The sequence below is a fragment of the Bufo gargarizans genome, chromosome 5 (assembly GCF_014858855.1).
Source record: "Bufo gargarizans isolate SCDJY-AF-19 chromosome 5, ASM1485885v1, whole genome shotgun sequence".
Classification (NCBI taxonomy): domain Eukaryota; kingdom Metazoa; phylum Chordata; class Amphibia; order Anura; family Bufonidae; genus Bufo; species Bufo gargarizans.
The window spans coordinates 371,312,990-371,335,925 of NC_058084.1; the positions used below are offsets into that span (position 1 = coordinate 371,312,990).

Here is a 22,936-nt window from a genome sequence, read left to right on the forward strand (position 1 = left end):
CCCTGCGAAGCACTCGGAAGGGACCAACAAAGCGAGGCGCCAGCTTGGGAGTGGGCACTCGAAGGTTGAGGTTGCGGGTGGACAACCATACGCGGTCTCCGACCTGGTAGGAAGGAGCGGGCGCTCGTCTGCGATCAGCCTGGAGTTTCTGGCGCTGCGCAGAGACCTCAAGGGACCTCTGGATCTGTACCCAAGAAGCACGTAGGACGGAAAGGTGATCCTCCACAGCCGGAATATCCTGGGGAGAGAATACCTCCGGTAACACGGCAGGTTGGAACCCATAATTGGCCATGAAGGGAGACGTCCCAGAGGAAGAGTTCACCGCCGTGTTCCTGGCAAACTCAGCCCAAGGCAGGAGGTCAACCCAATTGTCTTGGTGATCGGAGACATAGCAACGAAGGAATTGCTCCAAGGCCTGATTGGATCGTTCTGCGGCCCCATTGGACTGAGGGTGGTAGGCCGAGGAGAAAGAGAGATGAATCCCCAACTGGGAGCAAAAGGCGCGCCAGAACCTGGACACAAACTGACTCCCCCGATCCGACACAATCTCCTTGGGCAAACCGTGCAACCGGAAGACCTCCCTGGCAAAAATCGAGGCCAACTCTTGTGCAGAGGGTAACTTCTTGAGAGGAACACAGTGGCACATTTTGGAAAACCGATCCACAATCATGAGAATGACCGTATGGCCTCGGGATGCAGGGAGGTCCACAATGAAATCCATCCCCAGGTGTGACCATGGACGCTCCCCGGTGGCTATGGGTTGCAAAAGGCCCAACGGAAGGTGCCGAGGGGACTTACTCTGGGCACAAACGGAGCATGCCGCTACATATGCGGCGATGTCGGAACGTAGAGAAGGCCACCAGAACAGACGTGAAACCGCCCAGGACAGCTGATTCTTTCCAGGGTGCCCCGCGGCCTTGGAGTTATGGTAGGTTCGCAACAACCGAGTGCGCAACTCCTCAGGCACAAAACATCTGCCGTTGGGTCTCCCAGAGGGAGCACCAGATTGAGCCGCCAAAATCTGCTCACCCAGAGGAGAAGTCAGGCTGGTGCGAATAGCGGCCAGGATCTGATTCGGGGGTATGACCGTAGTCGGAATCGACTCCTCCCTGGACAGCTCGGAGTACTGCCGTGATAAGGCATCCGCTCTGATGTTCTTGGAGCCGGGTAGGTAGGAGACCACGTAATTAAAACGTGACAAGAACAGAGCCCATCTGGCCTGACGTGGTGTCAATCTCTTGGCCTCAGAGAGGTAGGTCAGATTCTTGTGGTCCGTCAGGATGAGAACCGGAACCACCGAGCCCTCGAGCAAGTGCCTCCATTCTTTAAGGGCCTGCACGATGGCCAATAACTCCCTGTCACAAATCTGATAGTTGCACTCCGCGGAAGACAGTTTCCGGGAGTAAAACCCACAAGGAAGCAGAGGACCCTCTGGTGTTCTACGCTGAGACAGGAGGGCGCCTACTCCCGTCTCAGACGCGTCCACCTCGAGGACAAAAGGCAACCCAGGGTTGGGATGCGACAGAATCGGAGCCGACACAAAGGCGGACTTTAGAGCCTCAAAAGCTCGGATGGCCTCGAGCGGCCAGACCTGAGGATTACTGCCCTTCCTGGTCAGATCCGTGAGAGGCTTGGCTAGCATGGAAAAGTCCCTGATGAACTTCCGATAATAATTGGCGAAGCCCAAAAAGCGCTGCAGGGCACGAAGCCCACTGGGCTGGGGCCACTGTAAGACAGCCGAAACCTTCTCAGGATCCATGGAGAACCCCTCAGCGGAAATGATGTAACCTAAGAAGGTTACCTGGGATCGGTGAAATTCGCATTTCTCAAGCTTACCGAACAGCTTGTTCTCTCGTAAGCGTTGCAACACTCGTCTGACATCCAGAATGTGGGCCTCCATGGATGCAGAATATACCAAGATGTCATCCAAATAGACCACCACACACTGCTGCAACAGGTCACGGAAAACATCGTTGATGAATTCCTGGAAGACTGCGGGCGCATTGCACAACCCAAAGGGCATAACCAAGGATTCATAATGACCGGTCCTGGTGTTAAATGCGGTCTTCCACTCATCGCCCGCCTTGATCCTTACCAGGTTATATGCCGCCCTCAGGTCGAGTTTGGTAAAGACCGTGGCCCCTTTGAGGCGATCGAACAGCTCGGAAATCAAGGGTATCGGGTAAGCGTTCTTGATCGTGATGCGATTGAGACCCCTGTAATCGATGCAAGGCCTCAACTCGCCGCCCTTCTTTTTCACAAAGAAAAATCCAGCCCCTGCCGGGGACGAGGATTTGCGAATGTGTCCGCGTGAAAGCGCCTCCCTCACGTACTCCTCCATGGCCTCATTCTCCGCTACCGACAGTGGATAGACTTTGCCACGAGGAGGAACGGCACCGGATTGTAACTCTATGGCACAATCGTATGGGCGGTGCGGAGGTAGGGCAACCGCGCGCACCTTATCGAATACATCCCGGTACTCTTCGTATTCAGGAGGCAACATAGAGTCCGAGGAAGTACACAGCAACTTGACAGGCCCATGGATGCAACTAGCCCCACACTGCGGTGACCACGAGAGGATCTCGACCGATCTCCAATCGAAAGTCGGATTATGCTTCTGGAGCCAGGGGTACCCCAAGACCACCGAGTAGTGTGGAGACGAAATAACCTGGAGACAGACCGACTCTCTGTGAACGGCACCAATGGCTATCCCCACTGGAAGGGTCTCATGAGTCACGTGTGGCGGCAGAAGGGGTCTGCCGTCTATCGCCTCAAGAGCCAGTGGGGAACCTCGAGGCTGCAGAGGAATGGAATTGGCGGCAACGAACACTCTATCAATGAACAAACCACCAGCACCAGAGTCCACCAACGCCTGGGTCGTCACCGAGCCCCCGACCCAGGAGAGGACAACCGTGATCAGTGGTTTGTCAACACGGGAAACCGGGGACGAGGAGACTCCACCCAAGATCTGCCCCCGACAGGACCTCAGGTGCGAGCGTTCTCCCGGACGGTTCGGACATGCCAACCGAAAATGCCCACCGAGACCACAGTACATGCATCGGCCCTCGCGTCTCCGGAGTGCCCTCTCCCCCTCGGACAGGCGAGCAAACCCCCTCTGCATGGGTTCACCCCCAGACAAGTCATCCCCAGGAGGCGTGGGAGGAGAGGGAGGCACGGGTGGGACAGCAAACGTAGGCGCCAATCTGTTAGGAGACCTCCGCAGGCTCTCCTTAAAGGAAGGTCTCTCCCTGAGTCTGGTGTCAATCAAAATCAGGAAAGAAATAAGAGACTCGAGCTCCACTGGTAGGTCCTTAGCTGCAACCTCATCCTTCAAGGCATCCGAGAGACCATGAGAGAAAGCAGCGACCAGAGCCTCATTATTCCAGCCCACCTCTGCTGCCAGGGTACGAAACTCAATGGCGTATTCAGCTACGGATCGTGAACCCTGTCTGATGGACATAAGGAGCTTCGCAGCAGAGGCAGCACGAGCCGGCACATCGAATACCTTCCGAAGAGAAGCAACAAAACCGGAAAACTCGGCAACCACCGGATTGTTGTTCTCCCATAAAGGGCTGGCCCAGGCCAAGGCCTTGTCCGAGAGCAGCGAGATCAAGAAGCCCACCCTTGATCTCTCAGTAGGAAAGGCATGTGGCAGCAACTCGAAGTAAATGCCCACCTGGTTAAGGAAACCTCGGCACTGAGTTGGCTCTCCCCCAAAGCGCTGTGGAAGGGGGGCAGAACCGGTCATACCCTGAAACACCACAGGCGCAGCAACAGGTGTCAGGGTAGACTCTGGCGCAACAACCGGAGTGGCAGTAGGAGCGGGCCCAGGAGCGACAACCGACCCATCGGCAACGGAAGCTAAATGAGCCGTGCGTTCAAGCAGGGTTTGCAACGCCACAGCGAACCGACCCAACAGGTGATCCTGCTGATCAAGTCTGGCAACCAGCGTAGGTAGCGAGGGTGGCCCTGTACCGTCAGAATTCATGGCTTGGTCCTAATGTCATGGAACCATGAACCAGACGTACAACAAGAGATAAGTGGAAAATAAGAAGGTTTTATTGAAGAGCAAGCCGTAAGCAAAGTCCAAACGGATGGCTAAACCGAAGCAGGGTCTTGCGGAGACAGAGGTCAGGAACCAGAAGGGTAGTCAGACGAAGCCAGGAACAGGAACCAACGGGTTAGTCAGACGAAGCCGGAATCAGGAACCAACGGGGTAGTCAGACGAAGCCGGAATCAGGAACCAACGGGGTAGTCAGACGAAGCCGGAATCAGGAACCAACGGGGTAGTCAGACGAGGCCAGGATCAGGAACCAGAAGCAGCAGCAGTCTTGGAAGCATGTGAACACAGGAGGACCAAGCAAGGAACTGAAGCCACAGACCTCCTATATATATGAGCTGGGCATCCAGCTCCTCCCAGTGGGAAGGAGGAGCCGCAGGGTGGGAGGCTACAAGAAAACCCAGAAACCAAGATGGCCGCCAGCACATGTCAAACGAAGGGAACAGCAAGGAGGTAAGACCATGACATTTACTTATATATAAAGTGCAATTCCTGCCAAAAATTAAAAGGAAGAGGTACTCCGATACAACCTGTATATCACATAAAGGAGGGCCTCATTCACATTGTGGTGCAATTTGTCAGGTACTGGGACTCCTACACTCATAAAGCCTATGCACTAAGTGAAAGGGCTGCCAAAACTTTTAAGGAACCGGCACTCCAATAGACCCGTTAAAAGATTTTAGGATGTTACTGTCAGAAGCGGACACCATCTATTGAAAAAAGTACACTAAATGTCACAGATATTTTTTGAATGTGCACACTTTACACTGGAGATGTGGCACAGCTATGTAATGTCAATGTCCGCAGCAGACACCGTCTATTTATAAAGTACACTGGATGTCACAGATATTTTTAGGATGTGCACACTTTACACTGGAGATGTGGTGGTGCAGCTAATGTCACTGTCAGAAGAGGACACCGTCTATTGGAAAAGTAAACTGGATGTCACAGATATTTTTTGGAAACGCACACTTTACACTGGAGATGTGGCACAGCTAATGTCACTGTCAAAAGAGACACTGTCTATTGAAAAAGTACTGTACACTGGATGTCACAGATACATTTTTGCATGCCAAATTAACAATAATTTAGGCTGTCTCACAGTATTTTTGCGTACATAAATTTATTACTCACTTAAAATACACTTATGTCAACATATCAGCATAATTACATGTATAGATATAAACAGTGCGGAGCATTCACACACAACTATACGGCTAGAGTACTCCAAAAATGAATAAGACCTTTAGCTAGTGATATTGGCGTTTTTCTGCAAACTTCAGATATATAATTAGGAAGTTTAGTACTGATGTACTATTTTACCGGTTGTTGGAACCACAGTAGTTCAATGAATGTCCTTTTCTGCGGTTGTTAGTGTGGAAGATGCTGTATTCAAATGTCGCCCGCTGGTGTTACTGCCCCCGCCTCCACCTGATGTTGCACTGCCAACTCTCGTTGCGGAATGGGCTCCGAACTCGCTCTACACAGCATCTCACGTGATCCTCCGGATGGTGGTTTGTTGGCTGTTCTTGAGTAGTGTAGATCGCAGATATTCTAATCGCAAATTTTCCATGCAAAAGTCTACACTAAAAGTCTTGTCATAAGACTTATAGTCTAATAGTCTTGTCATAAGACTATGAAACCAATAGATAGCACTGTTCATGAGCAGTGTAGATTGGAAATTTCCCATGCTCGTGGTTTTTCAGCTGAAAAACAAGGCAGATTCTGCTCATTTGCATGTCTTTCCCATATACCCATGTTTATGTAAATTAGTTTTTACATGACAAAATTTTATAGAAAGGTTATTGAATATTATGTTAGGACAATCAAAAAACATTGTCACCCTAATGATATAGATCTAGGTGAGCACTTCCACCCAAGCCATCCAACAGAACTGAAGTAACTTTGAGGCTTACTGGCTCTCAGTCAGATGAGAGCTGGTTTGGAATGTCTCATAGTGCACAAGGCTGCCATTGTAAGTTGTTGAAATGCTGTCATTCCATCTGGTGGAGACGGAGAGTTTTAAAAGCCTTATGGTAGTGGCGAGCAGCAGCAGGGTGAGAACTCCGAAAGCGCGCTCGCACGGCCCGCAGATGGAGAAGGAGGAACCGTGTTCACAGCAGGGTGGCACCCAAACCAGCTCATGGCCATCACTGGTGCGTGGCTGGGGGGTATACAGAGGACACAGACAATACACCTCCCACAGAGGACTGGTTGTCATTGCGTCTGGGCAGCACACATGAGTGATTACCCGCTGCAGTGTCTCCGCAACGACTGCCGAGTTGTCCACATTCTAACTTGTGCTGATTACTGGGTGGCCATGCTGCTGGATCCCTGAATTCCGTCACTGGAGCATGATCATAAGATGCGCGAGTACAAACGCATGCTGGTAGATGCGCTGCTGGTGGCATTCCCACCTTGACAGCGGGGACACAGTGGAAGCACAAGGTGATGGCAGAAGAGGTCGCCAACGCAGCTGGGGCACCACCAGCACCTCAGAAGGCAGGGTTAGCATGGCCGAAATGTGGAAAAGCTTTGTCAGCACGCCACAACAACCAGCACCACCAGCTGATATGGAACGTCTTAGCAGGAGGAGGCATTTCAGCAACATGGTGGAGCAGTATGTGTGCACACGCCTACATGTACTGAATGACCGGTCTGCCCCTTCAACTTCTGGGTCTCCAAATTGGGCACATGGCCTGAGCTTGCCCTTTATGCCTTGGAAGTGCTGGCCTGCCCTGCAGCCAGTGTATTGTTTGAACTTTTGTTTAGCACGGCTGGTTGGGGTTATCACAGGTTATATTTCCCAATGTTTTGGGGTCTACCCAAGTTTAAACATAAAAAAATTTAAATTAAAAACAAAACCAAAAGCCAGTGTTGGCTACCTCCTCCACCTACACCGCCACATCCACGGACTCCTCAACCTCCTACTCCATATGGACCTCGTCGTCCTAGATCAAGATTATTATTTTTTATTTTTATGTATTTTATGTTATTTTAAGTCATTTCCCTATCCATATTTGGTATGCTCTTAACCACATTTTGCTGCCATTTGCAGCCCTCTAACCCTTTCCATTCCTTTTTTATAGCCATTTTAGTGCTCAAAAGTTCGGGTCCCCATTGACTTCAATAGTGTTCGGGGGCAAGTTCGGGTCAAGTTCGGGTCCCGAACTCCAACTTTTTTGCGAAGTACGTCTGAACCTGTCAAACCCAAACATCCAGGTGTTGCTCAACTCTAAAAATAAGTCCAAGACGCCTGGGGTTCTCCCATTGACTTCCATTGTGCTCTGGTGCTCGGTAGAATATAGTGCTATATATTTGTTTTAGCAAATTTATCGCAATTTTTTGGTGAATTTTACACGAATATCGGCATTTAGCAAAATACCTAGCAACCAATAGGTAAGTTGCCTACCCCTCAGTGTTGAACGCGAATATTCTAATCGCTAATTTTCATCGCAAATATATTACATTGCCGATTTTCTCAATCAAGAAAATAATGACTGAGGATCACAAATATTCGAATTTGCAAATTTATGACAAATATTCATCCAAAAATGCGTAAAATATCTTGAATTAGAATATTGCCTATGCCGCTCATCACTAGTGGTGATAGTCCAGTTTAGTATGGGTTCACCTTTCTGGTTTGTTTATGCCCTTAATATACAAATCACTTGGATTTCACTATATGCACTGCACTTTCCAACCTAATCAGCACATGTTTTAAAGCTGGTATATTTTTAATGGTTACACTATAACTATCATGTTACCCTTGACTAGTACTATCATGTTATAACCAGCATTATACTATTTTGATTAGATTTCCCGTACCCAGTCCACCACTATCAATTTGGAGTTGTGTTTTACAGTGTTTGACCATGTAACTGTGTTTTGCCTGTGTCATTGACTTCTATGTTTAATAAAATTAATTACACATTGACTTCATCTTGTGTTATGACAATTATATTCATTTGCGATCTATACGCTGCCGTATTGGTGTTCTACACATTTTAATGTTTGCCCTATTTTATGACTAGCTTTCACCAAATCCCTTTTCTAGACAGATGTCTAACACACAAAATAAATTTGGTGTTTACCTTCAACTCCATTTTTAGTACATTTTGCATATTTATTGCAAAATTGCAGGAAATAACCAGATTAAATAAAGACATTGCAAACATTCTGTATATTCGATAAACCCTTCTTTATGAATCTTAGTCATTAAGCTACCCAGGGAGTCACTACTTTTAATAATATAAGGTAGACAGCATAGCTTCATATTGTTGCTATTTGTTACATTGTTGTGTTCGATCAATATAATGCTCATCCCGTTGAATGTACCCTGAGGCTAATGGTTCCACTAGATCTAGTTTAAGTTGTAGCAGTACTTTAAGAAATGTAGACGCTTTGAAAAACTGATGTGCCTCTTAGGACTACTTGATTTCTACTGCTGGAGTGTGAATCAAACTAAGAACATGCATTCATAAACAAAGTTTGAACTTGAGAAAATGAAACAAACCTGAATTCCTGATGGATTTTTTTTTAAGCCTCAGTTTTAATTCTTTTGCTTGAAATGCTATCCAAACAGTACATATATTTGTATGCAATTACAGCCTGCTATAACTTATTTGAACAGTTAATAGCCAGTAGTAGAGTTCAGTTTTTCAAATGCAACAAAGCTTATTTTACCATGGGGCACAACTGACCATTTCATGATTTCACGAATGTCTATTGGGTTCAACTTGTTAACCGTTATAGAAATTAGATTTTCAAATAGGTACCGTAGAAGTAACATTTTACTTTTTATGTTATTTTATTGCTATAAAGATGAGATTTTAATATGACACTAAAATGGGATAGGTATGAGTTTATTCATTGATTTCAGCTTAAAAATTTGTTCTAAACACATACCTTTTTTGTGTATGATTTGAAATGTGTATCTACTGTATTTGTTAACTTTTTAGGGGATTTAATACCTTTGCAAAGAACTGAACGTGCAGTATGTCTTTGAGCTTCCGCAGCACCAAAAAAACAAACAAAAATAAATAAACTGAAAACCTGCTAGGCCCCATACACACAGCCTAAGCCAAAAGGGCTTCCTTAAGATCATTTTTCTTTATAGCTACATAGGGAAACAAAGTCTGCTGTGCTTTTTTTACACAGCTGGATAATATACATTTTTATAATGGGAGCTAATGGGTCACATTTTCTATAGTACAGTCATGGCAACAAGTTTTGAGAATGACACAAATATTAGTTTTCCCAAAGTTTGCTGCTAAACTGCTTTTAGATCTTTGTTTCTTTGTGATGTAGTGAAATAAAATTACACGCACTTCATACGTTTCAAAGGCTTTTATCGACAATTACATGACATTTATGCAAAGAGTCAGTATTTGCAGTGTTGGCCCTTCTTTTTCAGGACCTCTGCAATTCGACTGGGCATGCTTTCAATCAACTTCTGGGCCAATTCCTGACTGATAGCAACCCATTCTTTCATAATCACTTCTTGGAGTTTGTCAGAATTAGTTGGTTTTTGTTTGTCCACCTTCCTATTGAGAATTGACCACAAGTTCTCAATGGGATTAAGATCTGGGGAGTTTCTAGGCCATGGACCCAAAATGTCAATGTTTTGGTCCCCGAGCCACTCAGTTATCACTTTTGCCTTATGGCACGGTGCTCCATCGTGTTGGAAAATGCATTGTTCTTCACCAAACTGTTGTTGGATTGTTGGAAGAAGTTGCTGTTGGAGGGTGTTTTAGTACCATTCTTTATTCATGGCTGTGTTTTTGGGCAAAATTGTGAGTGAGCCCACTCCCTTGGATGAGAAGCAACCCCACACATGAATGGTCTCAGGATGCTTTACTGTTGGCATGACACAGAACTGATGGTAGCGCCCACCTTTTCTTCTCCGGACAAGCCTTCATCAGAGAATATGACTTTGCGCCAGTCCTCAGCAGTCCATTCACCATATTTTCTGCAGAAGATCAATCTGTCCCTGATTTTTTTTTGGGAGAGAAGTGGCTTCTTTGCTGCCCTTCTTGACACCAGGCCATCTTCCAAAAGTCTTCGCCTCACTGTGCGTGCAGATGCGCTCACACCTGCCTGCTGTCATTCCTGAGCAAGCTCTGCACTGGTGGCACTCCGATCCCGCAGCTGAATCCTATTTAGGAGATGATCCTGGCGCTTGCTGGACTTTCTTGGATGCCCTGAAGCCTTCTTAACAAGAATTGAACCTCTTTCCTTGAAGTTCTTGATGATCCTATGAATTGTTGATTGAGGTGCAATCTTAGTAGCCACAATATCCTTGCCTGTGTAGCCATTTTTATGCAACACAATGATGGCTGCACGTGTTTCTTTGCAGGTCACCATGGTTAACGATGGAAGAACAATGATTTCAAGCATCACCCTCCTTTTAACAGGTCAAGTCTGCCATTTTAACCCAATCAGCCTGACATAATGATCTCCAGCCTTGTGCTCATCAACATTCTCACCTGAGTTAACAAGACGATTACTTTAATGACAGCAATGAAATGCAGTGGAAAGTTTTTTTGGGGATGAAGTTAATTTTCATCGCAAAGAAGGACTATGTAATTCATCTGATCACTCTTCATTACATTCTGGAGTATATGCAAATCGCTATTATAAAAACTTAAGCAGCAACTTTTCCAATTTCCAATATTTATATAATTCTCAAAACTTTTTGCCACGACTGTATGTCTTAACAACACCAAACGTTTTCCATCAGAGTTATTCATTATGGACTCCATCTGACACAATTTAGCACCTTCCCCTACAAGCTGACAGGTGATTGGCCTGACATATAAACTCCCAATCATGTATGAATATGATCCATCAAAGCGATAATTAAGTTTGAACCACTTTTTTAAAGATACAAAAACTTTTAATTGTAACTGTCATTTCAGTTTATTTCTAATATAACCCCTTCTACCTCTGGCCTGTTTTTGCCCTCCTGGCCAGGCAATTTTTTCCAAATCTGACATGTGTCACTTTATGTGGCAATAACTTTGGAACACTTTTATTTATACAAGCCATTCTGAAGACACATTTTACTTCATGACAGTCATAAATTTGAGTCAATATATTTCACCTTTATTTATAAAAATAATCACAAATGTAACAAAAAACTTGAAGAATTTGCAATTTTCTAAATTTATTTTCCTCTGCTTTTAAAACAGAAAGTGATACCTATTACTTAACATTACCATATGTCTACTTTATGTTGCCATTATTTTGTAAATGTAATTTTATTTTTTTAGGATGTTAGAAGGCTTAGAATTTTAGAAGCAATTCTTAAAGTTTTTAAGAAAATGTCCAAAACCCACTTTTTAAGAAGTAGTTCAGCTCTGAAGTCACTTTGTGTGGCTTACATAGTGGAAACCCCCCATAAATGACCCCATTGTAGAAACTACACTCCTCAAGTTTCTCAAAACTTATTTTACAAACTTTGTTAACCCACAAGAATTAAAGGAAAATGGAACAGAACTTTCTAAATTTCACTTTTTGGGCAGATTTTCCACTTTAATCATTTTTTTCTTTAACACATCGAGGGCTAACAGCCAAACAAAATTCAATATTTATTACTCTGATTCTGTGGTTTATAGAAACACCCCACATATCGTCATAAACTGATTTAAGGGCACATGACTGGGCATAGAAGAAAAGGAGCGGTGTATGGTTTTTGGAAGGCTGATTTTGCTGAACTGGTTTTTAGATGCCATGTCCCATTTGAAGCCCCCCTGATGTACCCTTTCATTAGAAACTCCCAAAAAGTGACCCCATTTTGGAAACTACGGGATAAGGTGCCAGTTTTATTGGTATTATTTTGGGGTACATATGATTTTCAATTACCCTATATTACATTTTTTGTGAGGCAATGTAACAAAGAAATGGCTGTTTTGGCATTGTTTATTTTTACAACATTCATCTCACAGGCTAGATCATGTGTTTTTTTATAGAGCAGGTTGTTACGGACACAATGATATCAAATATGTCTACTTTCTTTGTTTGTTTCAGTTTTATATAATAAAGCATTTTTAAAATATATAAAAATTGTGTCTCCATTTTCTGAACACCATTTTCTTTTCTTTTTCTGACGATCATCTTGTGCAGGGGCTCGTTTTTTGCAGGAATAGTTGACGTTTTTATTAGTACCATTTTTGGGTATATATGTTTTTTTGATCATTCAGTATTACACTTTATGGTTCAAGGTGACTGAACAATTGGCTGTTTAGGCACAGTTTTTATTTATACCGCGGCATAGAAGGGGTTAATCCACTGGCATAAGCTTTTACAGCTATGCCAGCGGATATAGCAGGGGCCCGGCTATCAGGGACTGCCGGGCCCCTGCAGTGACCTGGCATGCACTGCTCCGGTGCTTGCCCGATCACCATGACATAATAGTATGTCAAAATGCGACAAGTCACCTGCCGCCATGATGTACTATTACGTCATATGTCGGAAAGGGGTTAAACAATTTTGTAATATACTTTATCAGGGAAAGAAGTTTCTTTGAATTAGGAATAAAGTATTCTTTACTGAGCATTGCTAAGGAGAGTATGTCTTAAGTCTTCAGTTTTATGAGTGTGTGCAACATATAGAGGCTTTTTCTTGCTACACATAGGTGTCTTCAGCACTCAGTAGAATACTGAAGACTGAAGATAGACTATTCTTAGCAATGCTCAGTTAAATCTTTGCTAAGAACAATCTTTACATCCTATTTTTAGTATAAAGAAACATTTAGAACTTTATACTAATGTAGCAGGAACATATTGTGGAAGCTGCACTATATTTATTTTAGTAAAATAATTAGGATGTCAGGCTTCCACCAGGTTCAATTGTGGGAATTTTACTGCATTACAATAATGGTTTAACTTTCCTCCAAATCCCCTAAATAATTATCTTATCATTTAATTGGGACAACCTGAGCCACTTACTTAGGCCGGTCTCACTTATGATTTCTACACCTGTTTTAGGCATAGAAAATGGTCTAAATTTAAGCCAGCAAGAACGTTGGCATAGATTCAGACCGGCGCCTCTACATAACTTTGGTGGATCCAATGCCAGCACACAGTGTTATTAAGACCAGTGTTTAAAATGCCAAACTTAACTGTTTTGAAACCAGTGCCATTCATGTTTTTCCCAGGTTGGATGGGTAAACATGGCACCCGGTCGCATGGCTGGTGGGTCTTAACTGTTTCAAACAGCAGAGACCCGCAAGTGCATCTAAAAGCAAAAAAAACTGTGAGTGCACAATTCTGGACTTCTTACCGGCATCCCCTACGGCCAGTGAGGATTCCAGTAATTATTTTCAATATGCTGGGTCTCTCTGAAGAGACCATGGGTATTGGAGCTTCACTTCGTATTTTGGCCAGCAGGTGGCAGGCCAACATAATAAATGAGCAATTCAGCTATTAGCATAATTCTGTATGAAACATTATAATATTGAATAAACTAAAATACAAAAATTGTGAGTCTTTTAACCGCAAATACTGGCTACAAAAACATAAAAAGTTAAAATAAATATAAAAAAATATAAAGTTTAAATCAACCGCCTTTCCATAGAATAAGAAAATAAATACAGAAATAACAAAAATATATAAACATCATGGGCATCACTGCATCCAAAATACAGCGAATGTTGTAATGGAAAAAGGGTCAAAATGGTAGATTCACCATTTTTTCATTGCTTCTCTTACCCCAAAAAATCAAATGGCATCAAAATGGTATAAATAAGAACTACAGATCATCCCACAAAACATGGGCTTCCATACTACTCAGTAAACATAACTATAAAAATGTTATGGAGGGTCAGAATATGGTGATGTAAATTTTTTAATTTTTTTTTCAAAGCTTCAATTTATTTCTACACTATTTAGACATTTAAAAAAAACTATATATATGATATCGTTGCAATCATAATGACCCAGAGATTGAAGGGCACAGGCCAGTGTTGCCACAAAGGGAACATTGTAGGGACAAAACTTGTAAAACGGTGGAGGAATTGAATTTTTTTTCCAATTCCACACATGTGGAATTTTTTTTCATGCTTCTTACTACATTGTATGCCATATTAAATCATGGCAATAGAAATTACAACTTATCCTGCAAAAAACAAGCCCTCATATGGATACGTGAATGGAAAAGTACAAATCTTATGGCTCCAGGAAGATAGGGAAGAAAAATGAAAAAAACCTTCCTTATCCAAAGGGTTAATAAATATTCCCCCCAATCTTTAAATTATTCATAACACTCTGTGCCAAGGCATTTAACCATTTTTTTTTTTTTTTTTTTTTTGTCAAAATATATGTCTTGTGGGTAGAGAATTCTATAGCTTGACTACTCTTACTGAATAGAATCATTTCCTTTACTGATGTCTAAAATGCCTTGCCTCCTCATATAAAGAATCCTCCCTCAACCTTTCTATACTTGTACTATTTTGAAAGTAATTCACCAGCAAAATGCTTTTTTAAATGTCTCAAATATTACAACAATAAGAACTATAAAAATATATTGCTTATATTTATGTGTGTAATTTTGTATTCATAACATATTGGTTTATTTGTGTCTTTATAGCAACAAGAGCAAGACCCAACCAATTTGTACATTTCAAACTTGCCTATTTCGATGGATGAACAAGAATTAGAAAACATGCTTAAACCATTTGGACATGTAATTTCTACAAGAATATTAAGAGATGCATGTGGAGTCAGTAGAGGAGTAGGATTTGCACGGTATGTACTTCATTTTTATCTTAATCAACGTATTTGTTTATTTAGAAAGCAAAACTAAAAATTCAAATCATGTCGAAACCAGTGACTAGAGATGAGCGAAGTTATTAAATATTTGATTTGGCTGCTTTGCCAAATTTCAGCCAGCATGCCTGCATGGTGAGATCATATGTCATCCCACACAAGATTTTGCGCGGTTTCTGAAATTAAGATGGCCGTAAACAGCTGCTTTGTGCGCAAATGGATGAGGTGTAGAGTTGAGCGAACACCTGGATGTTCGGGTTCGAGAAGTTCGGCCGAACATCCCGGAAATGTTCGGGTTCGGGATCCGAACCCGATCCGAACTTCGTCCCGAACCCGAACCCCATTGAAGTCAATGGGGACCCGAACTTTTCGGCACTAAAAAGGCTGTAAAACAGCCCAGGAAAGAGCTAGAGGGCTGCAAAAGGCAGCAACATGTAGGTAAATCCCCTGCAAACAAATGTGGATAGGGAAATGAATTAAATTAAAAATTAAATAAATAAAAATTAACCAAAATCAATTGGAGAGAGGTTCCATAGCAGAGAATCTGGCTTCCCGTCACCCACCACTGGAACAGTCCATTCTCAGATATTTAGGCCCCGGCACCCAGGCAGAGGAGAGAGGTCCCGTAACAGAGAATCTGTCTTCATGTCAGCAGAGAATTAGTCTGCATGTCATAGCAGAGAATGAGGCTTCACGTCAGCCACCACTGCAACAGTCCATTGGCATATATTTAGGCCCAGCACCCAGGCAGAGGAGGGAGGTCCCGTAACAGAGAATCTGTCTTCATGTCAGCAGAGAATTAGTCTGCATGTCATAGCAGAGAATGAGGCTTCACGTCAGCCACCACTGCAACAGTCCATTGGCATATATTTAGGCCCAGCACACACACAGGCAGAGGAGAGAGGTCCCGTAACAGAGAATCTGGCTTCATGTCAGCAGAGAATCAGTCTGCATGTCATAGCAGAGAATGAGGCTTCACGTCAGCCACCACTGCAACAGTCCATTGGCATATATTTAGGCCCAGCACACACACAGGCAGAGGAGAGAGGTCCCGTAACAGAGGATCTGGCTTCATGTCAGCAGAGAATCAGTCTGCATGTCATAGCAGAGAATCAGGCTTCACGTCAGCCACCACTGCAACAGTCCATTGGCATATATTTAGGCCTAGCACACAGGCAGAGGAGAGAGGTCCCGTAACAGACAATCTGGCTTCATGTCAGCAGAGAATCAGTCTGCATGTCATAGCAGAGAATGAGGCTTCACGTCAGCCACCACTGCAACAGTCCATTGTCATAAATTTAGGCCCAGCACCCAGGCAGAGGAGGGAGGTCCCGTAACAGACAATCTGGCTTCATGTCAGCAGAGAATTAGTCTGCATGTCATAGCAGAGAATCAGGCTTCATGTCAGCCACCACTGCAACAGTCCATTGGCATATATTTAGGCCTAGCACACAGGCAGAGGAGAGGTTCATTCAACTTTGGGTAGCATCGCAATATAATGGTAAAATGAAAATAAAAATAGGATTGAATGAGGAAGTGCCCTGGAGTCCAATAATATATGGTTATGGGGAGGTAGTTAATGTCTAATCTGGACAAGGGACGGACAGGTCCTGTGGGATCCATGCCTGGTTCATTTTTATGAACGTCAGCTTGTCCACATTGGCTGTAGACAGGCGGCTGCGTTTGTCTGTAATGACGCCCCCTGCCGTGCTGAATACACGTTCAGACAAAACGCTGGCTGCCGGGCAGGCCAGCACCTCCAAGGCATAAAAGGCTAGCTCTGGCCACGTGGACAATTTAGAGACCCAGAAGTTGAATGGGGCCGAACCATCAGTCAGTACGTGGAGGGGTGTGCACACGTACTGTTCCACCATGTTAGTGAAATGTTGCCTCCTGCTAACACGTTGCGTATCAGGTGGTGGTGCAGTTAGCTGTGGCGTGTTGACAAAAGTTTTCCACATCTCTGCCATGCTAACCCTGCCCTCAGAGGAGCTGGCCGTGACACAGCTGCCTTGGCGACCTCTTGCTCCTCCTCTGCCTTGGCCTTGGGCTTCCACTTGTTCCCCTGTGACATTTGGGAATGCTCTCAGTAGCGTGTCTACCAACGTGCGCTTGTACTCGCGCATCTTCCTATCACGCTCCAGTGCAGGAAGTAAGGTGGGCACATTGTCTTTGTAGCGTGGATCCAGCAGGGTGGCAACCCAGTAGTCCGCACAGGTTAAAATGTGGGCAACTCTGCTGTCGTTGCGCAGGCACTGCAGCATGTAGTCGCTCATGTGTGCCAGGCTGCCCAGGGATAAGGACAAGCTGTCCTCTGTGGGAGGCGTATCGTCATCGTCCTGCCTTTCCCCCCAGCCACGCACCAGTGATGGACCCGAGCTGCGTTGGGTGCCACCCCGCTGTGACCATGCTTCATCCTCATCCTCCTCCACCTCCTCCTCATCCTCGTCCTCCTCGTCCTCCAGTAGTGGGCCCTGGCTGGCCACATTTGTACCTGGCCTCTGCTGTTGCCAAAAACCTCCCTCTGAGTCACTTCGAAGAGACTGGCCTGAAAGTGCTAAAAATGACCCCTCTTCCTCCTCCTCCTCCTCCTCCTCCTGGGCCACCTCCTCTTCCATCATCGCCCTAAGTGTTTTCTCAAGGAGACATAGAAGTGGTATTGTAACGCTGATAACGGTGTCATCGCCACTGGCCATGTTGGTGGAGTACTCGAAACAGCGCAACAGGGCACACAGGTCTCGCATGGAGGCCCAGTCATTGGTGGTGAAGTGGTGCTGTTCTGTAGTGCGACTGACCCGTGCGTGCTGCAGCTGAAACTCCACTATGGCCTGCTGCTGCTCGCACAGTCTGTCCAGCATGTGCAAGGTGGAGTTCCACCTGGTGGGCACGTCGCATATGAGGCGGTGAGCGGGAAGGCCGAAGTTACGCTGTAGCGCAGACAGGCGAGCAGCAGCAGGATGTGAACGCCGGAAGCGCGAACAGACGGCCCGCACTTTATGCAGCAGCTCTGACATGTCGGGGTAGTTGTGAATGAACTTCTGCACCACCAAATTCAGCACATGCGCCAAGCAAGGGATGTGCGTCAAATTGGCTAGTCCCAGAGCTGCAACGAGATTTCGCCCATTATCACACACCACCAGGCCGGGCTTGAGGCTCACCGGCAGCAACCACTCGTCGGTCTGTTGTTCTATACCCCGCCACAACTCCTGTGCGGTGTGGGGCCTGTCCCCCAAACATATGAGTTTCAGAATGGCCTGCTGACGTTTACCCCGGGCTGTGCTGAAGTTGGTGGTGAAGGTGTGTGGCTGACTGGATGAGCAGGTGGAAGAAGAGGAGGAGGAAGCCGAGAAGGAGGAGGTGGCAACAGGAGGCAAAGAATGTTGCCCTGCGATCCTTGGCGGCGGAAGGACGTGCGCCAAACAGCTCTCCGCCTGGGGCCCAGCTGCCACTACATTTACCCAGTGTGCAGTTAGGGAGATATAGCGTCCCTGGCCGTGCTTACTGGTCCACGTATCTGTGGTTAGGTGGACCTTGCCACAGATGGCGTTGCGCAGTGCACACTTGATTTTATCGGATACTTGGTTGTGCAGGGAAGGCACGGCTCTCTTGGAGAAGTAGTGCCGGCTGGGAACAACATACTGTGGGACAGCAAGCGACATGAGCTGTTTGAAGCTGTCTGTGTCCACCAGCCTAAATGACAGCATTTCATAGGCCAGTAGTTTAGAAATGCTGGCATTCAGGGCCAGGGATCGAGGGTGGCTAGGTGGGAATTTACGCTTTCTATCAAATGTTTGTGAGATGGAGAGCTGAACGCTGGCGTGTGACATGGTTGAGACGCTTGGTGACGGAGGTGGTGGTGGTGGTGTTGGTGGTACATCCCCTGTTTGCTGGGCGGCAGGTGCCAACGTTCCTCCAGAGGCGGAGGAAGAGGCCGAGGCGGCAGCAGCAGAATAGGCCGAGGCGGCAGCAGCAGAAGAGGTAGCAGGGGGAGCCTGAGTGACTTCCTTGGTTTTAAGGTGTTTACTTCACTGCAGTTCATGCTTTGCATGCAGGTGCCTGGTCATGCAGGTTGTGCTCAGGTTCAGAACGTTAATGCCTCGCTTCAGGCTCTGATGGCACAGCGTGCAAACCACTCGGGTCTTGTCGTCAGCACATTGTTTGAAGAAGTGCCATGCCAGGGAACTCCTTGAAGCTGCCTTTGGGGTGCTCGGTCCCAGATGGCGGCGGTCAGTAGCAGGCGGAGTCTCTTGGCGGCGGGTGTTCTGCTTTTGCCCACTGCTCCCTCTTTTGCTACGCTGTTGGCTCGGTCTCACCACTGCCTCTTCCTCCGAACTGTGAAAGTCAGTGGCACGACCTTCATTCCATGTGGGGTCTAGGACCTCATCGTCCCCTGCATCGTCTTCCACCCAGTCTTGATCCCTGACCTCCTGTTCAGTCTGCACACTGCAGAAAGACGCAGCAGTTGGCACCTGTGTTTCGTCATCATCAGAGACATGCTGAGGTGGTATTCCCATGTCCTCATCATCAGGAAACATAAGTGGTTGTGCGTCAGTGCATTCTATGTCTTTCACCGCTGGGGAAGGGCTAGGTGGATGCCCTTGGGAAACCCTGCCAGCGGAGTCTTCAAACAGCATAAGAGACTGCTGCATAACTTGAGGCTGAGACAGTTTCCCTGGTATGCATGGGGGTGATGTGACAGACTGATGGGGTTGGTTTTCAGGCGCCATCTGTGCGCTTTCTGCAGAAGACTGGGTGGGAGATAATGTGAACGTGCTGGATCCACTGTCGGCCACCCAATTGACTAATGCCTGTACCTGCTCAGGCCTTACCATCCTTAGAACGGCATTGGGCCCCACCATATATCGCTGTAAATTCTGGCGGCTACTGGGACCTGAGGTAGTTGGTACACTAGGACGTGTGGATGTGGCAGAACGGCCACGTCCTCTCCCAGCACCAGAGGGTCCACTAACACCACCACGACCATGTCCACGTCCGCGTCCCTTACTAGATGTTTTTCTCATTGTTATGGTTCACCACAACAACAAATATATTATTTGGCCCAATGTATTGTATTCAAATTCAGCGGGATATAAATTTGAGGCCTAGTATTTAGGCGCTGGGTGACCGGTATGGATTTAGTGACAGAATTAGACTTGGAAATGCACAGAAGCGTGTGTGTGAAGTTATTCTGAATGACCCTATGTGCACCTTCAATATGATCTACCCTTTTAGGGATAGATTTCAAATAGCTCTGATATAGCAGAAACGACTAAATTATGAAATTGCTAAATTGGGAATTGTATTTCAACCCAGAACAAAAAATGTGCTTTGACGGACACTAAATAACTTTCCCAGCCACAACAGGACAGCGGTAACGAGAGATTTAGCGGGATATAAATTTGAGGCCTAGTATTTAGGCGCTGGGTGACAGGTATGGGTTTAGTGACAGAATTAGATTTGGAAATGCACAGTAGCGGGTGTGTGAAGTTATTCTGAATGACCCTATGTGCACCTTGAATATTATATACCCTTTTAGGGATAGATTTCAAATAGCTCTGATATAGCAGAAACCACTAAATTATGAAATTGCTAAATTGGGAATTGTATTTCAACCCAGAACAAGAAATGTGCTTGAACGGACACTAAATAACTCGCCCAGCTACAGCACTAAGGACAGATTTAGCAGGATATAAATTTGAGGCCTAGTATTTAGGCGCTGGGTGACAGGTATGGGTTTAGTGCCAGAATTAGACTTGGAAATACACAGTAGCGGGTGTGTGTGAAGTTATTCTGAATGACCCAATGTGCACCTTGAATATTATATACCCTTTTAGGGATAGATTTCAAATAGCTCTGATATAGCAGAAACCACTAAATTATGAAATTGCTAAATTGGGAATTGTATTTCAACCCAGAACAAGAAATGTGCTTGAACGGACACTAAATAACTCGCCCAGCTACAGCACTAAGGACAGATTTAGCGGGATATAAATTTGAGGCCTAGTATTTAGGCGCTGGGTGACAGGTATGGGTTTAGTGCCAGAATTAGACTTGGAAATACACAGTAGCGGGTGTGTGTGAAGTTATTCTGAATGACCCAATGTGCACCTTGAATATTATATACCCTTTTAGGGATAGATTTCAAATAGCTCTGATATAGCAGAAACCACTAAATTATGAAATTGCTAAATTGGGAATTGTATTTCAACCCAGAACAAGAAATGTGCTTGAACGGACACTAAATAACTCGCCCAGCTACAGCACTAAGGACAGATTTAGCGGGATATAAATTTGAGGCCTAGTATTTAGGCGCTGGGTGACAGGTATGGGTTTAGTGCCAGAATTAGACTTGGAAATACACAGTAGCGGGTGTGTGTGAAGTTATTCTGAATGACCCAATGTGCACCTTGAATATTATATACCCTTTTAGGGATAGATTTCAAATAGCTCTGATATAGCAGAAACCACTAAATTATGAAATTGCTAAATTGGGAATTGTATTTCAACCCAGAACAAGAAATGTGCTTGAACGGACACTAAATAACTCGCCCAGCTACAGCACTAAGGACAGATTTAGCGGGATATAAATTTGAGGCCTAGTATTTAGGCGCTGGGTGACAGGTATGGGTTTAGTGCCAGAATTAGACTTGGAAATACACAGTAGCGGGTGTGTGTGAAGTTATTCTGAATGACCCAATGTGCACCTTGAATATTATATACCCTTTTAGGGATAGATTTCAAATAGCTCTGATATAGCAGAAACCACTAAATTATGAAATTGCTAAATTGGGAATTGTATTTCAACCCAGAACAAGAAATGTGCTTGAACGGACACTAAATAACTCGCCCAGCTACAGCACTAAGGACAGATTTAGCGGGATATAAATTTGAGGCCTAGTATTTAGGCGCTGGGTGACAGGTATGGGTTTAGTGCCAGAATTAGACTTGGAAATACACAGTAGCGGGTGTGTGTGAAGTTATTCTGAATGACCCAATGTGCACCTTGAATATTATATACCCTTTTAGGGATAGATTTCAAATAGCTCTGATATAGCAGAAACCACTAAATTATGAAATTGCTAAATTGGGAATTGTATTTCAACCCAGAACAAGAAATGTGCTTGAACGGACACTAAATAACTCGCCCAGCTACAGCACTAAGGACAGATTTAGCGGGATATAAATTTGAGGCCTAGTATTTAGGCGCTGGGTGACAGGTATGGGTTTAGTGCCAGAATTAGACTTGGAAATACACAGTAGCGGGTGTGTGTGAAGTTATTCTGAATGACCCAATGTGCACCTTGAATATTATATACCCTTTTAGGGATAGATTTCAAATAGCTCTGATATAGCAGAAACCACTAAATTATGAAATTGCTAAATTGGGAATTGTATTTCAACCCAGAACAAGAAATGTGCTTGAACGGACACTAAATAACTCGCCCAGCTACAGCACTAAGGACAGATTTAGCGGGATATAAATTTGAGGCCTAGTATTTAGGCGCTGGGTGACAGGTATGGGTTTAGTGCCAGAATTAGACTTGGAAATACACAGTAGCGGGTGTGTGTGAAGTTATTCTGAATGACCCAATGTGCACCTTGAATATTATATACCCTTTTAGGGATAGATTTCAAATAGCTCTGATATAGCAGAAACCACTAAATTATGAAATTGCTAAATTGGGAATTGTATTTCAACCCAGAACAAGAAATGTGCTTGAACGGACACTAAATAACTCGCCCAGCTACAGCACTAAGGACAGATTTAGCGGGATATAAATTTGAGGCCTAGTATTTAGGCGCTGGGTGACAGGTATGGGTTTAGTGCCAGAATTAGACTTGGAAATACACAGTAGCGGGTGTGTGTGAAGTTATTCTGAATGACCCAATGTGCACCTTGAATATTATATACCCTTTTAGGGATAGATTTCAAATAGCTCTGATATAGCAGAAACCACTAAATTATGAAATTGCTAAATTGGGAATTGTATTTCAACCCAGAACAAGAAATGTGCTTGAACGGACACTAAATAACTCGCCCAGCTACAGCACTAAGGACAGATTTAGCGGGATATAAATTTGAGGCCTAGTATTTAGGCGCTGGGTG

At 44.9% G+C, this 22,936-nt stretch overlaps 1 protein-coding gene across 2 annotated transcripts in view; it reads left to right on the forward strand.

Moving 5' to 3' along the window:
- RBMS3 (RNA binding motif single stranded interacting protein 3) overlaps window positions 1-22,936 on the forward strand; it is an 886,528-nt gene that overhangs the window by 641,227 nt on the left and 222,365 nt on the right. For both annotated transcript variants that reach the window (XM_044294643.1, XM_044294644.1), the window contains exon 5: window positions 14,651-14,808. In XM_044294643.1, coding sequence (XP_044150578.1) covers window positions 14,651-14,808 — 158 coding nt within the window. The remainder of the gene's footprint in view (window positions 1-14,650; window positions 14,809-22,936) is intronic.